Source organism: Anopheles coluzzii, chromosome X (genome assembly GCF_943734685.1).
Source record: "Anopheles coluzzii chromosome X, AcolN3, whole genome shotgun sequence".
Taxonomy (NCBI): domain Eukaryota; kingdom Metazoa; phylum Arthropoda; class Insecta; order Diptera; family Culicidae; genus Anopheles; species Anopheles coluzzii.
This window is the reverse complement of record NC_064669.1, coordinates 22,469,617-22,485,777: the sequence shown is the minus strand read 5'-3', so window position 1 is coordinate 22,485,777 and position 16,161 is coordinate 22,469,617. Positions and strand designations below refer to the sequence as shown.

The window sequence follows — 16,161 nt, the reverse complement described above, 5'->3', positions numbered from 1 at the left end:
GAAAATTGAGTAGTTGATGACTCTGGAATGGAATCAGGCATGGTCTACTATCCTAGAAAGTATACATCCCCGTCATAATAGCTGGCATCGCGTAAGAAATGGTTTAATATAAGTTTAAATGGTTTAGTCGAGAAAAATAACAAAATAAACAATTGCTAGAATTTGGCATCGCAAACGCGAGTTCATTTGTTATTCCCGCTGTGCAAAGCGACGGAAGAAATTATGGCATTCGGGCAAGGACCGTAAAGATATCAGGTCAAGTTATAAGCCCGTTTTGACAGCTAGGTGGAAAAAGAATCGACGAAGAAAACTGACAGTTAGTTTTCCGCTTTTGGCGAACGCTTCAAGTTCTCGAAGAAAAATTTCCATTTTAAATCACGGACTGTGTTCTAATAAACTAAAATATTCACCCAAATTGATCTCCACCAAATATTGACCATGCAACACGTAAACAATCCATCAATAAATATACAAGCGGAAAACCATCTGTCAAAATCGGAGCCTAGGGGGGGGGGGGAATCGCCAAAAGCGCTATAACTACACCTCATTATACATTCCACCTTGCATTCGGGGAATTTTATCATGCCTTCCTTTTGTCTCCAACGGCAAATTTGTCGAGCAGCTCGTCGAGCTGCCCGTCCCTGGCTCCGCCTCATACCCCTCGCCAGAGCGCGCTGTCGAAGGTTTGGATGTGTTGGTGCGTCAGACGGCCAATCGCTGTAAGCCGTCATCCGTGCTTTTTCCTTCCATAGCGCCATCTCTTTCTCGCGTGTGGTCAATGCTCGCAAGCTGTTGTGGCGCCTAAAAATGCCGTTAACAAACATTGCGGCGATGAAGTTTTATTTTCACAAATCAAGAGAAATAAGTTCAATTGCTGCAATGTAAAAATGACCAAGGAAACGCTAGCTCAAGCTGGAGGGTTTGCTATGTAACGCGCAGAACCTTAATTCGCATTTACACGTTCAGTCTGGCGCTGATTTTCATCAACTTTCCTTTCCACCAGCATCTAGAACGCAAGCTGATTGTGAAACCGGCATACTGGAAAATTCACTAGCAGTCCCTGGGGCATGTCATTGTGCTGAACGTGTTAAGCATTAAGCATAATTTTGTTACCTTAATCTTTTGCTTTCGTATGCTGTAGATTACACAGATATGCTGAGCAGTTTGCGCATGTGTGTATGCAAAACTGTCGCCGAATCTATGCTCTTCCGGAATGTTATGATCGATCGGTCAAAGAAATGAAGGAGTTCATGACAGTGGCAGAGTAGGGAAATCGGGGGCCCTAGGCGGAAAAACGAGTTGAGGCCCCTGTCAATGGTAGCTGATGACCGGGAGGAGGGGGTACTGGCACACAGCCGTTGGGAGATTGAACAGTATATTTAAATTGCCGGCGGATTGTGGTGAAGGAGGGGGGAGAGTGCCCATGGGACCCCTACGATCATTGGTCACAGACCCTAAAATTGTTGTCGCCATGGGGGGAGGGGAGGTGCAAATGGTTCTCCAGCCACGGAGCCCCAACGACCATCTTTCCGGGGGGCCCTTATCGCTAATACTCTGTCCAATTGTAGACATACGGCATACTACAGACTAGAGATCTTCGGTGACCGCCTAGTCCGCCTACCGTTAGATCCACCGCTGGTTCATGACGGTGTTTTTTTTACTGCGGAGATGCATTCTTCCCCCTGCCTGCAGCTTATGCACCGGGCAGGAGACAGTGTGGCAGTATGCAAGTTGCACACTGGATAGGAGCGGGCCCGCGGCATCGCCATCATTCCGCACAACTGCATGCCCGTCGTGGGTTCTAATCGCGTATGAACCGTTCGCCATAGCAAGGGGTGACTATCCGGCTACGTGGTACTCAAGTCCTGAAAAGGCCGGCATGATCGCGTTAGCTATTACGCCAATAATAATGATAATAATAATAAAAAGAATCATTCTGTCCCCAACCACGAAGCGAATCAGACGTGATCGATACGCGCTCCAAGTGGATGGATTTTTTGCCGGGCAACAAGCCACTGACCTCGACCATACGCACTGCAAGGGAATACGTGCGAGAATCGGAAAGCGATCTGTGCTTAGTGTATAGTGCGTAGAGTTGTGTGCAGCGCATGTACTGTTGTGTAGGTTTGTGAGTGTAGAGCGCATTCGTCGGACAGGTGCGTAGCGCTCCCCAAGCGGCATCGCTGAGAGAGAATTGAGCTTTTCCCGTTGTTTCCCCCCCCTGACATACCCACGAACGGTGTGTTTGTTTCTACGCGATGCGTTATTCTCTGTTGTTGTTGTTGCCTTTAACGCTGTTACCGCAAGAGCTTGAAGCAAGAAGCGTTTCACACCATCACCGTCTCACCCAGACTTTGGTGTTGTGATGCGTTTATTTGTACCCCCGCCCCTATGTTCTTCTTACCCGTACCGCGCACCCCATACATTCTGACTTAGAATTAAAAGCAAAGCGAAATGGTCTAACTGAATTTGGAAAAGATGAGTGATGGATATTTCATTACGATTCAGATCACATATTTTATAACAAAATTAACAGAAACTTGTACTAAAATTTGATGGAAAAATTAAAGGTTTCCGCCATCGGTATAATGATATAAAAATAATTATATTAACAACTTATATATAATATATTATATATATTATAATATAATATACCATATGTATAAATGTATATATAAGACTATACATATATATATATATATATATATATATATATATATATATATATATATATATATATATATATATATATATATATATATATATATATATATATATATATATATATATATATATTATAGATAAGTTGTAATATATATTTATTTATCGGTATATTTATATTTATATATGTTTGTGTATTTATATATGTATTTATATATGTTTTTTTAAACAAACTTACATGTTTCTATTAAAAAAACCTTATCTTGAAGAATTGAAAAAGGAACAGAGTAAATTGTCTGTTTTACTTAATAACATTCATATTGGGATCACACAAAAAATATCAAATAATTACACACGTGCATGAACATGCTTGCTAGTTAGGTTATCGTTGTACATAAATGTAATAAAATACATTTTAATCATTATTAAGTTTATAATTATCTTTCTGATTTTTTCCAAAAAAAAACACTGATGTTTGTTTTAATTTAAACCGCTTTGAAAATAGCAATATATATGATACAATTAGAACTCGCTAATTGCATTTATATCATATGTCTACAAAAAAAAAGATAGATTTTGTTTATTAGAAAGACATTTTGTAACACGACTAATGTCTGCGTATTTTGTCATGTTTGTTATTTTATACAATGTGGATAAACTGACTTTTTCTCATATTTATGTGAACAACTCGGATTTTTTGTATTCAATTGAAAAAGCAGACTTGCAATTGGCGAGGTTTGAATGTATTTGACTTCGTCACATGGCAGCTCGCATATCTGTCAAGTCAGAAACGTAAACAAACACGGACAACCGCCCGTAAAGATTGTGTGCAGAATAATCGTAAAATTTTATGTGAAAACTCGGGAAAAGGTAAGTGTTCTGTGCATATTTCAGTAAATAAACTATCTTTTAATGTTTGAACACATTATTCCACAGGAAAAACATCATTTCATCCCGAAATTTGGCAACATTCGTCCGAGTATGATCGAGCAGCTGTGTGTGTGTATGCCGACGAAATACGACGCCGGTAAGATGAAATGTTTTACTTTTTCACTTTACTTTTTCATGAAATCACAATGAATTGTAAAAATAATGCAGATTTAATGATCTTGATCTTTGTTACAGTTTCTACAACAATCACTAAAGCCGGCTGTGATCGTGATCGGCACATTCTCAACTGGACCAACACACCGGTCGTTGTGTATCTTCAAGCAAACCAACGTTGCCATACACCACAAAATAGCATGGAAAGGAAAGTATTATAAAGTAATGTCATATTTGAAAGCATTCTAATCTTTCATTGTTATTTTTCCACTGCAAACAGGACATTGGATCACCGCATCGACAAGTGGTTTTTATGTGCAAGTGTTGTTAAGAAGTGTGTTGTACGGTGTATTACGTGTTTTACTTTATTTGTATCGCTTTGCAAGTGGTACAATTAGTGCGTTTAATAGTTGTAATACAGCTAACATAAGATTTACCCGAGCATTAGAAGCGGCAACAATACATGTGCCTGAGGCAGAGACAACAACGCCGTCTGCATCCGTTGATACCATCCAAAGTGATGGTTGAAATCGTATTTAAACGTGTAAAACCATGTATTGGGGCATGTAAGTATTGAATAATAGCTAAATAAAATACATTTTATCGTTGTACTGGACAATGTGCATCGAAATTAAAAAAAAAGTGTGTGTGTTTTTGTTTACATCCGAATACAGAACCCACAACGCTATACTGTGGTTCGAGCACTCGCTAAGTAACGCTTGAGCTTTGAGCTTTCATTGAGCTTACATAGAATGTTACACGCTACCTGCTCACTAAGGACTGCTATCGAGCAGTGTTATGAGCAGGTAGCGAGCAGTAACGCTTCCATACAAAAATCGCGAAACGTAACGCTCCAATGCTATTTGGGTCGTTCGTCGTGTACTCTCGCTCTCGTGTGTCTATTTGTGGTAAGTGATCCTCTCTTGTTTACCTATCCTTTCTCGTCACACAGTTGGGTTTCTTTTTCTCGCTCCGACTCTCTCATGGAGGCGGAGCCGATGGATGAATCGGAGGAGGGCTTTACTACAGTGAAGCGAAAAAGTTCCGATCCAGGACAGAATGCGAAAAAAAGGCTAATAACGAACCCTTACCTTCAACGTCCCGTGATCAATTCATGGGTCAATCGTTGAAGGGGAATCCCAGATTCCGAGCGTATCCCGCATCTTATAACGGGATACATGATGTATTTTTCATGCCGAAAAATAAACAGCTCGATGTAAGAGCAATTACGGCATCTGTTTATAAAAAATATCCTGGTGTCTTAGACATTATTCGCCCGCGTCCAAACAAGCTGCGGGTTACCGCAAAAGACCGGATGCAAGCCAATGCTATTGCGGCCGATCCGTCCTATACGGAGGATTACCGGGTACATATTCCCGGTGGATTGGTGGAAGTCGTCGGTGTCATTGATGACTTAGATTACCCCTTAGAGGACATCCTAAAGTACGGACAAGGGGCTTTTCTGCACCAATCTTCCCCTCGGGTAAAGGTCCTTGAAGTTAAAAAACTTTACGCTTCAAGTGCGGTCGATGGAAAGAAGGTGTTCCGTGAGACTTCCTCACTCCGGATCACCTTTGAGGGTACAGTCCTGCCAAACACGCTGTACATTGAAGGATTCAGAGTGCCCATCCGTCGACCATTTGTGCAAAAAATAGCATGCTGCACAAAATGTAGACAGATTGGACATTCAGAGCCTTACTGCACAAACTCCGTGAAGTGTGGCAAATGCAAGGGATCGCACTCAACATCCGAATGCAAGGCCGAAACTCAGAAATGCATTCACTGCAAGCAGGAATGGCATGAAATGTCGTTGTGTTCTGTGTACCGAAAAAAACAATCAGAACACAAACGGGCCGTCTTGCAGAATACAAGAGGATTGTACGCCGATGTTTTGAAGTCCACCTCAAGTGTGAATCCGTTTGATAACCTTTCCCTATTGGAGGGTAATGAACCGTTGCCCAATATGGCATCATTAATTGGAGTTAAAAGATTGCATACAACACGGGTACCAAACAAAAAGACAATAAAAAAAAAATATTAAAGCTTCACCCAAAAAGGCACGACTCAACTCGACGTCACGACAACGCGACCTCACGCCAACCCCAGGGCTCCAAACCCCCCCGTGACGCTCGCACCCATCCACGTTCCCGTAACCTTTCCAATCCCAGCAATCTGGCGTTCCCTAGCGAACCCAGATCTTTCTCCAGGCCATCCCTCCCAAGCCTGACAGAGATTTTACACTCTCTCCTTGACTCCCTCCACCTCCCGGAAGCCCTTACCGGATTGATTCCCCTGGTATTTCCTTTCCTAAGAGGAATGGTTATCAAAATGGCCATGTCTAAGTATGATGGTCCGTTTGGATGATTAATGCCTCCAATGACTACTACACTACAATGGAACTGCAGAAGTTTTTTGGGAAAAATAGATTCTTTTAAGGTATTACTAGGGCAATATAATTGTAATGCATTTGCCCTAAGTGAAACTTGGCTCTCACCCGATAAAAATATTACCTTCCCGGGATATAATATTATTCGTCAAGCCTGACAAGATCGAACAAATGATAGGCGAGATGGGGGAGTGTTAATTGGTATTCGTAGCAGTCACAGCTTCAGCAGAATACCCCTCCCCACACCCGAGGTAATCGAATACGTCGCGATCCAGGCAAAGCTAGGAGATCTTGACGTTTCTATTGCCTCAATTTATATCCCACCGGGAGCCAATCTGGATCCAAAGAAGATCAACAAGGATCTTGAGACAGTAGTAACGGTACTACCAAAACCATTTTTCATCCTGGGCGACTTTAACGCCCATGGATCAGATTGGGGTTGCACGCATGACGATAATCGTGCACCAATCATTAGGGATATTTGCGACACACACAGTTTGGCAATTCTAAACTCTGGTGAAGCAACTAAGGTGCCCTCACCTATGGCACGACCCAGCGCAATAGACCTTTCTCTTTGTTCGTCGTCTTTAGGGCTGGATTCTATGTAGAAGGTAATCCAAGACCCGCTTGGTAGCGACCATCTGCCAATAAAGATCTCGATTATCAAGAGGAGTCGCACAGTCGATCAAGTCCCCGCTAATTGTGACTTAACGAGGAACATCGACTGGACGAAATACGGCGACCAAATGACCGCTTTGCTAAATCGCGTAAAACCCGATTTCCACCGTAAATGAGAAGTATACAAATCTCGTTATGAAGATAAATGAGTGCGCCCTCGGTGCCCAAACGAGGCCGCCCCCCCAGGCAAGGATTTTTAAAAGACCACCCACTCCTTGGTGGGACGCGTATTGTAAAGCGGCATTCACAGCGAAGCGGAAGGCTTTTTTCAGGTATAGAGACACCGGTTCCATGGATCTATACATTCATTATAGAGGCCTGGAGCGTAGGTGCAAAAACTTGCTTAAAGCAAAAAAAAAGGTCATACTGGCCGAGGTATGTCAAAAACCTCAAGTCTTCCACTTCGCTAACGGAGCTTCAGAGCATGGCGAAAAGGATGCGCAACAGCAAAGCAACAAACGAGAGCGAAAGGGTTTCTGGGGCATGGCTAGAGCCATTTGCACAAAAAGTCTGCCCTGATTTCGCTCAAGCACCTCCATATCAATAGAGTGCTCATGGGAGTGATCCGCAAATGGATTCACCGTTCTCAATGGTTGAGCTATCGCTTGCTTTGTACTCTAGCAACAATTCCAGTCTCCAGGACTGGATCAGATTCGGAACAAATTGCTCCATAATCTGCCAGATCTGGCGAGGAAACGACTGTTGAGATTATTCAACATTATGTTGGAGCTTAACACCGTCCCGTTGGAGTGGAGAGAAGTGAAAGTAGTCACCCTTTTGAAACCTGGTAAACCGGCATCAGAATACAACTCATATCAAGATAGATAGCAATGTTATCTTGTCTGCGAAAATTATTTGAGAAAATGATTCTTTTTAGACTGGGCAATTGGCTTGAATCCAAAGGCCTCTTGTCAAGTACACAATTTGGCATTCGCAAAGGCAAGGGTACCAACGATTGCTTGGCGCTGCTTGTGTCCGAAATCGAGATGGCTCATTCTCGTAAAGAAATGATGGCATCTGCATTTCTTGACATCAAGGGGGCTTTTGACTCAGTATCAGTCGATGTTCTGTGTCAAAAGTTAGAATCTGCGGGCTTAACCCCAAGACTGAATAACGTCTTATTCAACCTCCTTTCGGAAAAGGCAATGAATTTCGACAATGGCCTCATGAAAATTCGGAGAGTCAGTTACTATGGACTACCACAAGGGTCCTGTTTGAGCCCCTTGTTGTATAATTTTTATATGAACGATATTGATGCATCCCTTGCACCTGGCTGTAACCTAAGGCAATTGGCGGACGACGGTGTTGTATCAGTCGCCAGCAACAACATCGCCGACCTTCAAAGTCCTTTGCAAACTACACTCAACAATTTAGAAGTATGGGCCTCAATCCTAGGTATCGAGTTTTCTCCAGAGCAAACGGAAATGCTGATATTCTCTTTCTTTTACAACACTGAGAGTAATAGACGCTTGAATTTGGTTGACCCAAAGGTCGATATCTTTTTATATGGTAAAAAGATATCCATTGCCAGATCTTTTCGATACCTAGGGGTTTGGTTTGATAGCAAAAATGTATGGAGGACACATATTGACTATCTGGTACAGAAGTGTACAAGAAGAATCAATTTTCTCAGAACGATTACCGGACTCTGGTGGGGTACACACCCCAAAGACGTCCTTAACCTATATAAGACTACGATACTGTCCGTCTTGGAGTATGGTTGCATATGCTTCCACTGGGCAGCCAAGTCGCATTTAATCCGACTTGAGAGGATTCAGTATCGTTGTTTTAGAATCGCGCTAGGTAGCATGAAGTCGACTCATAACATGTCACTCAAAGTGATGTCCGGAGTGATGCCGCTAAAGCTACGTTTTGAGCTACTATCGCTTCGCCTTTTCGTCTGCTCTACAGTATCAAATCCCTTGATAATCGAGAACTTTGAAACACTGCAAGAGATAGGTTCTAAATGCAAAATCATGAAGGTCTATCATGATTTTGTTTCCTTACAGATGCACCCTAGTACTTCTCAAAGTATAACTAGTGCCAGCTTACCAGAGTCCTGCAGTTCCATTTTAAGTGTAGATACCTCATTGAAGGAGGAAATTAAAGGTATCCCCGATAACCTTCGCCGGATGACAATTCCCAGCAAATTTGTGGAGAAACATGGCCATGCTAACAGTAACCATTTTTATACTGACGGATCCTCATCAGAGCAGGGCATTGGATTTGGTATATAACACGTGCTCCGAAGCATTCTTTAAATTACGCCAACCATGCTCAGTATATGTAGCGGAGCTCGCCGCAATCTTTTATGCCTTATTATTGATAAGTGCATGCCCAGCGGATCAATATGTAATTTTTTCAGACAGCTTAAGCGCTATTCAAGCATTAAAATCCGTAAAGGCTGTTAAGAGCCCAGAACATTTTATGAAAGAAATTGTAAAGGTTTTATGCTCACTGTTTGAAAAGTCGTTTCGCATATCGTTAGTATGGTTACCTGCTCATTGTGCTATACCAGGAAATGAACAGGCAGACCATTTGGCCAAAAGGGGAGCTGCAGAAGGGTCTTTCTTTGATAGGCCTATCCTTCCTCATGAGTACTTGCAGGCCCCACAGGCGTTTTGCATGGCACGTTGGCAAAATCTGTGGGACTCGGATGAACCCGGAAGGTTTCTGTATACAATCACTCCTCGTGTAAGCTTGAAGCCTTGGTTCCATAACACCCCTGGCGATCGTGCGTTCATTCGAATGATGTCTAGACTTAGGTCTAATCATTTCGCATTGGGTGCACATCTCCAGCGTATAGGACTGGTCGACTCCAAGGTATGTGGCTGCGGGCTTGGATTCCACGACATGGATCATCTTTTGTGGTCCTGCGTGGAATACGAGTCTGCTCGACCTGCCTTGCTGGACGCGGTCGAAAGACTGGGAAAATGTACTGATATTCCGATTCGGGATATATTAGCGGCATCGGACTGGGAATTCCTGAAGGCCATATTCGATTTCTGTAGAGAGAACGGCTTAACTGTGTGACTTTCCTTAAGCAAAATGTCTGTGAACCAACCAACATTGTTGGCAACAGCAATCTTGCATCCTATGTTATTTCCTCTTGTTTGTCTATGTGTTACATGTTGTACATCGCTTGTATGTTTGTGATGGATGTATGCATGAATGTAAGAATGAATGAGTGCAATGTGTATGGCTGAGTAATCGGCATTGACGGCAGACAGAAGATCGTTGCTTGAACGATGTTCTTGCAAGGATTTATTAGATAACTGGAACAATACAGACCCCCGCCATGTCACTCGGACCACTGATGGAAAGGACTACAACGATACAGACCCTCGCAATGTGATTTGGGCCACTAAACTGGACTACACTCGGACCACTTCGGATGGATGGATTTAACGAAACGATACAGACCCCTCCTCCCAATGCCATTTGCAATATTGAACTGGAATAGACATCGTCGAAACCCGAATGATGTAGACCTTCGCCACGCTTATAGGACCAAAAATAATGGACTGGATTGATCAAAACCAAACCGTCCGAGTACACCCGGGATAAGGTGCCCTTCCATGGCTCAGAGAAGGAAATGTCTCCCTGACAATATGGATTGTAGCGCCATGAACTACCTTTTGTATTTTCTACTCTTCAGCAATACCGCCTTTTTGGACCGTTACTCCTGAATGAAAAAAAAATAATAATAAAAAGAACTTAGCATACCAGTCCACACCCGGGTAAGAGTTTGTCTTGACTTTGTTGCTGCCGGGCTACCGCTGTGACGCGACAAATGCACAGAATGCACTCGACCAAAACATGAACCTACCGATCCGACATGCAGATGTGCGGAATGATGGCGTTGCCGCGTGACCGCTCCTATCCAGCGGGTAACTTGCATACTGCCACACTGTCTCCTGCTCGATGCATACGCTGCAGGCAGGGGGAAGGATGCACCTCCACGATAAAAAAAACACCGTCATGAACCAGCGGTGGACCTAACGGTAGGCGGACTAGGCGGTCGCCGATGATCTCTAGTCTGTAGTATGCCGTATGTTTACAAGTGGGCAGAGTATTAACGACAAGGGCCCCCGGAAAGATGGTCGTTAGGGCTCCGTGGCTGGAGAACCCTTTGCACCTCCCCTCCCCCCATGGCGACAACAATTTTAAGGCCTGTGACCAATGATCGTAGGTGTCCCATGGCCACCCCCCCAACCTCCCCACATCCGCCGGTAATTTAAGTATATCGTTCAATCTTCCTGCTCCCGGTTATCAGTTACCATTGACAGGGGCATCAATTCGTCTTTCCGCCTTTCATGAACACCTTCCTTTCTTTGACCGATGGATCATAACATTCCGGAAGAGCATAGATTCGGCGACAGTTTTGCTCACAAACGCACACTCGCACCCATGCGCAGTCGGCTAATAGAAAAGTTGATAAAATCAGCGCCGGGCTGAACGTGTAAATGCAAATTAGGGTTCTGCGCGTTACACAGCAAACCCTCTATCGTGCGCTAGCGATTCCGTAGTCATTTTTACATTGCAGCGTTTGAACTCATTGCGATTGTTTGGTTTGATTTGTGAAAATGCAACTTCATCGCCGCAATGTTTGTTAATGACATTTTTGACGCCACAACAGCTCGCGAGCATTGACCACACGCGAGAAAGAGATAGCGCTATGGTGGGAAAAAGCACGGACGACGACTGACAGCGATTGGCCGTCTGACGCACCAACACATCCAAACCTTCGACAGCGTGCTCAGGCGAGGGGTATGAGGCGGAGCCAGGGACGGGCAGCTCGACGAGCTGCTCGACAAATTTGTCGTTGGAGGGAAAAAGAAGGCATGATAAAATTCTCCGAACGGCATGATTTCTTCCGTCGCTTTGCGCAGCGGGATACAGTCATTATCCAATAAACGCTATCGTACGGGGCAGAGCGCAATAGCGTATCTCGAGTTTTCGCGTATAGCGGATTCCTATGGAAAAATAGTTCACACTACCGGTTAGAGGGTTGAAAAATATTGCCACAGAGTTTTTCATTTAAGTTGTTTGTTATAAAATAGGTATATTTTTCACAAATTTAATACAAAATGCATTAAGAACACTAAAAAAATTCAAAAATAGCATAACATATTCCAAAAAATTAAAATAATTGCAAAAACACATGGAGCTGTCAAATTTACAGGAATCGCGTACTGCGAATTTACGTATATCGAGTATCGCGTACTGCGGATAATTGCTGTAATCATAAGGTAGTGCACTGTCACACACAAACAAACAAACAAGACAAACATGTCAAATCCCATACATTTTTTATGTTCGATGTCGTGTTCGATTGGTGCTAGAGCGCCGGGTAATTATACTGCTCGAATTTATTCCCCGTGTTTGCCTACCCGCTGCGCAAATTCGAGCAGTTTCCAGCGCAGAAAATGTACCAAATTCTGCGCTGGCCAGCGCAGATTTTGGCCCGTTCCCCGCGCTGGACTTCAGCGATTCCTGCGCTGGGTCGAGCAAGTTTAGCGCCATCTGCTGGCGAAATGGACGAACTATTTATGGCGGCGGAGCAAAAAAAACGGTCAAAAAAATTTAAAAATATTGGCACCCATTTTCTCGTCCGCTTCTTCTCCCTCTCTCACCCTGCCCTGCCTTACTTGCGATTCTGCCCGTGCCTTCCGCCGCCCGCTGATTGGCTGTTGTGGTGTATGCGTTGATACTCATATGTGCATTGCGGTTGTGTATTGTTATAGGTGGGTGTTAGCATTTATTAATTTGTGTGTGACCTTGAGACGCTGTGGGAGAAGCTGGATTGGGATTTGAAGTGTTATCGGTGTATTGATGGTTTATTTTATTTCGTGCCGCTGCTGATGAGACCATTCGATGCCCCTGCCAGTTGAGGGTGAAGAAGCCTATTTAAAACAAGCGTAGAAGAACGTCTAACACTAATCTAATATTTTTTTAATTTGAACATGTTTGATGCTTCAACGACCTTTTAAGCATCATGTAGCACAGTGTATAGTGGCAATCAAATATTTTTTTTAATGTGCCGAAATCTGTCTCGCGTTTTCGGGTCTCGTCACACGCACACACGCACACAGCGCGGGGAAAGTGACCTTTCACTCTATCATGTCGCGATTTCCCACCCCGCCCGGCGCTAGGGATGAGGATGCGCTATATGATAGCTGATGATTGCGGAAGGGGAGGAGGGGTTTGGTGGAGGGTGCGTGCTTGCGTTCACGCTTTCGTGGGTGCGTGCTGGCGTTCGCGCTTTCGTGGGTGCGTGCTTGCGTTCGCACTTTCGTGGGTACGTGCATGTCTGCGTGTGTGTATGCGTGCGCGCGTGCGTGCTCGCGTGCATGTGTGTGTGTATGCGTGCATGCGTGCGTGTTTGTGTGCGTGCATGTGTGTGTGTGTGTGTTTGTGTGTGTGTGTGTGTGTGTGTGTGTGAGTTTGCGCGTGCGTGTTTGTGTGTGAGTTTGCGCGCGCGTGTTTGTGTGTGTGCGTGCGTTTGGAAACCCCATAACTATTTGATTCTGATGGGTACATTTTCATCCGCTGCGGCTACAAAGTCCATGCATTTTCGATCTCGCTACCTGAGAGACAACACAACCATTGGCATTGGCATCTTTGCGATCGGCTCTGCTGTTGGGGGTATCAAAAAGACACACGATCTAAGCAAACGTGCGTGTTATATGTAGCACATTTCTTTCCAATTCAGCTAGCGGGTGGCAATGCCTTGGAGTGGGTTCGGATCGGTAGGTTCATGTTTTGGTCGAGTGCATTCCGTGCATTTGTCGCCTCACAGCGGTGGCCCGGCAGCAACAAAGTCAAGACAAACTCTTACCCGGGTGTGGACTGCTACGCTAAGTTCTTTTTATTATTATTATTATTATTATTATTATTATTGGCGTAATAGCCAACGCGATCATGGCGGCCTTTTCAAGACTTGAGTACCATGTAGCCGGATAGTCACCTCTTGCTACGGCGGACGGTTCATACGCGGTTAGAACCCACGACGGTGGTACTGCCACACTGTCTCCTGCTCGATGTATACGCTGCAGGCAGGGGGATGGATGGACCTCCACGATAAAAAAAACACCGTCATGAACCAGCGGCGGACCTAACGGTAGGCGGACTAGGCGGTCGCCGATGATCTCTACAAGTGTACAGAGTATTAACGACAAGGGCCCCCGGAAAGATGGTCGTTAGGGCTCCGTGGCTGGAGAACCATTAGCACCTCCCCTCCCCCCATGGCGACAACGATTTTAGGGTCTGTGACCAATGATCGTAGGAGGCCCATGGCCACCCCCCGCGCCCCCCCATCCAGGATGCTGGTTTCACAATCAGGTTGCATTCTTGATGCTGGTTGAACGGAAAGTGCAATAATCAGCGCCGGGCTGAACGTGTCAATGCGAATTAGAGTTCTGCGCGATGCACAACAAACCCTCCTGCGTGAACTAGCGATTCCATAGTCATTTTTACGTGGCAGCGTTTGAACTCATTGTGCTTTTTTGGTTTGATTTGTGAAAATGCAACTTCATCGCCGCAATGTTTGTTAACGACATTTTTGGCGCCACAACAGCTCGCGAGCATAGACCACACGCGAGAAAGAGATAGCGCTATGGAGGGAAAAAGCACGGACGACGACTGACAGCGATTGGCCGTCTGACGCACCAACACATCCAAACCTTCGACAGCGTGTTCAGGCGAGGGGTATGAGGCGGAGCCAGGGACGGGCAGCTCGACGAGCTGCTCGACAAATTTGCCGTTGGAGACAAAAGGATGGCATGATAAAATTCTCCGAACGCCATGATTTCTTCCGTCGCTTTGCGCAGCGGGCGGCATGATTTCTTCCGTCGCTTTGCGCAGCGGGTATATGCGATATCGAGCAGTCGTTAACTGTTTTGTCATCCGTTTATTTTAACCGTATTAATACACGATGCGCAATCTCAGATTGCGCATATATTCGTTTTATCAAAACATAAGTCATTTCGCGAAGCCAACCCTGAGCTATAAACGTCATTTCCATACATTTTCAGATTGCGCCAAGATTGCGCATAAATTTTCAAGATTTTATGTCCGAGATATATAAAAAAAATTTGACAGATAAATATATCCAATCGACCCGTTTGACAGATAAATATATGCGCAATCTGAGATTGCGCATCGTCTATTGCTACGGTAACAGGAATGAACAACAAATGACTTGTTGGCAAGGACCGTAAAGATATCAGGTCAAGTTATAAGCCCGTTTTGACAGCTAGGTGGAAAAAGAATCGACGAAGAAAACTGACAGTTAGTTTTCCGCATTTGGCGAACGCTTCAAGTTCTCGAAGAAAAATTTCCATTTTAAATCACGGACTGTGTTCTAATAAACTAAAATATTCACCCAAATTGATCTCCACCAAATATTGACCATGCAAAACGTAAACAATCCATCAATACATATACAAGCGGAAAACCATCTGTCAAAATCGGTGCCAAGGGGGGGGGGGATCGCCAAAACCGCTATAACTACACCTCATTATACATTTCACCTTGCTCGCCGGTCTATATAGTACAGTCGTCAACTCGTACGACTTAACAACATGCCCGGCATGGGTTCAATCCCCAAAATAGACCGTGCCGCCATACGTAGGACTGACTATCCTGCTATGGGGGGGAACCAATTAGTCACTGAAAGCCAAGCCCACAAGTGGCTGCCTGTACCCACTTGTGGGCTTGGCTTGACCGACAACGGTTGTTGAGCCATAGAAGAAAGAAGAAGAACAACAAATGAACTCAGCGTTCTACATTCAAGATACACACTGAGAATACCCTTATAAAATTAGACAAAATGGTTAACACTAAGAATCCATTCTTCAACCGGAAATCGAAATTGAATTTCAAAAATAAATTAGTTATTTATAAGGCATTTTTTCGACCAGTAATCACATATGCTGCACCAGCCTGGAAAGGAATCGCTCTGTATCATCATAAAACGTTACAAGTTAAGCAAAACAAAATCCTTCAAATTATAATTAATGTCCATTCATGGTTTAACACAAGAGAGCTTCATAAGATTACAAATATGGCTACAATTAAAGAATTCATTGAAAGAATCTATAGCTATATAGTTAGGTTAGTTAGTTTAGTTAGCATAGTTAGGTAAGATAGATTCTAAAAAAAAAAATTGTGGGTTTTTTATGAATTTTTCCCACGCTACTACTCAACATCAAATCAAAATTGAAAAATCCTGCAATTACTAAACAGAAAACTTTAATGAAGAAAGCTTAAGAGTCGAACCCATTATCATAAGGAAAATTTGTAAAAACATAATTACATTAACTGCTACGAATCCAAATAAACTACTACTACTACTACTACAAAAATGAACGTACTAACCAAGTAATATG

General features: G+C 43.9%; 2 protein-coding genes across 5 annotated transcripts in view; one reads left to right on the top strand and one right to left on the bottom strand.

The window, feature by feature from the left end:
• The window catches only part of LOC120949533 (uncharacterized), a 184,827-nt gene that overhangs the window by 158,520 nt on the left and 10,146 nt on the right, over window positions 1-16,161 (bottom strand). The window lies entirely within an intron of this gene.
• Window positions 3,033-7,421, top strand: LOC120949562 (uncharacterized). Of its 2 annotated transcripts, XM_049607028.1 has the most exons (3): window positions 3,033-3,531; window positions 3,598-3,688; window positions 3,787-7,421. In XM_049607028.1, exon 3 carries the CDS (start codon window positions 4,820-4,822, stop codon window positions 5,744-5,746), a length of 927 nt encoding a protein of 308 aa, XP_049462985.1. In that variant the 5' UTR covers window positions 3,033-3,531; window positions 3,598-3,688; window positions 3,787-4,819; the 3' UTR covers window positions 5,747-7,421. The 2 variants fall into 2 exon arrangements, with proteins under 2 accessions (XP_049462985.1, XP_049462981.1); XM_049607024.1 differs by having other exon boundaries at window positions 3,033-3,688.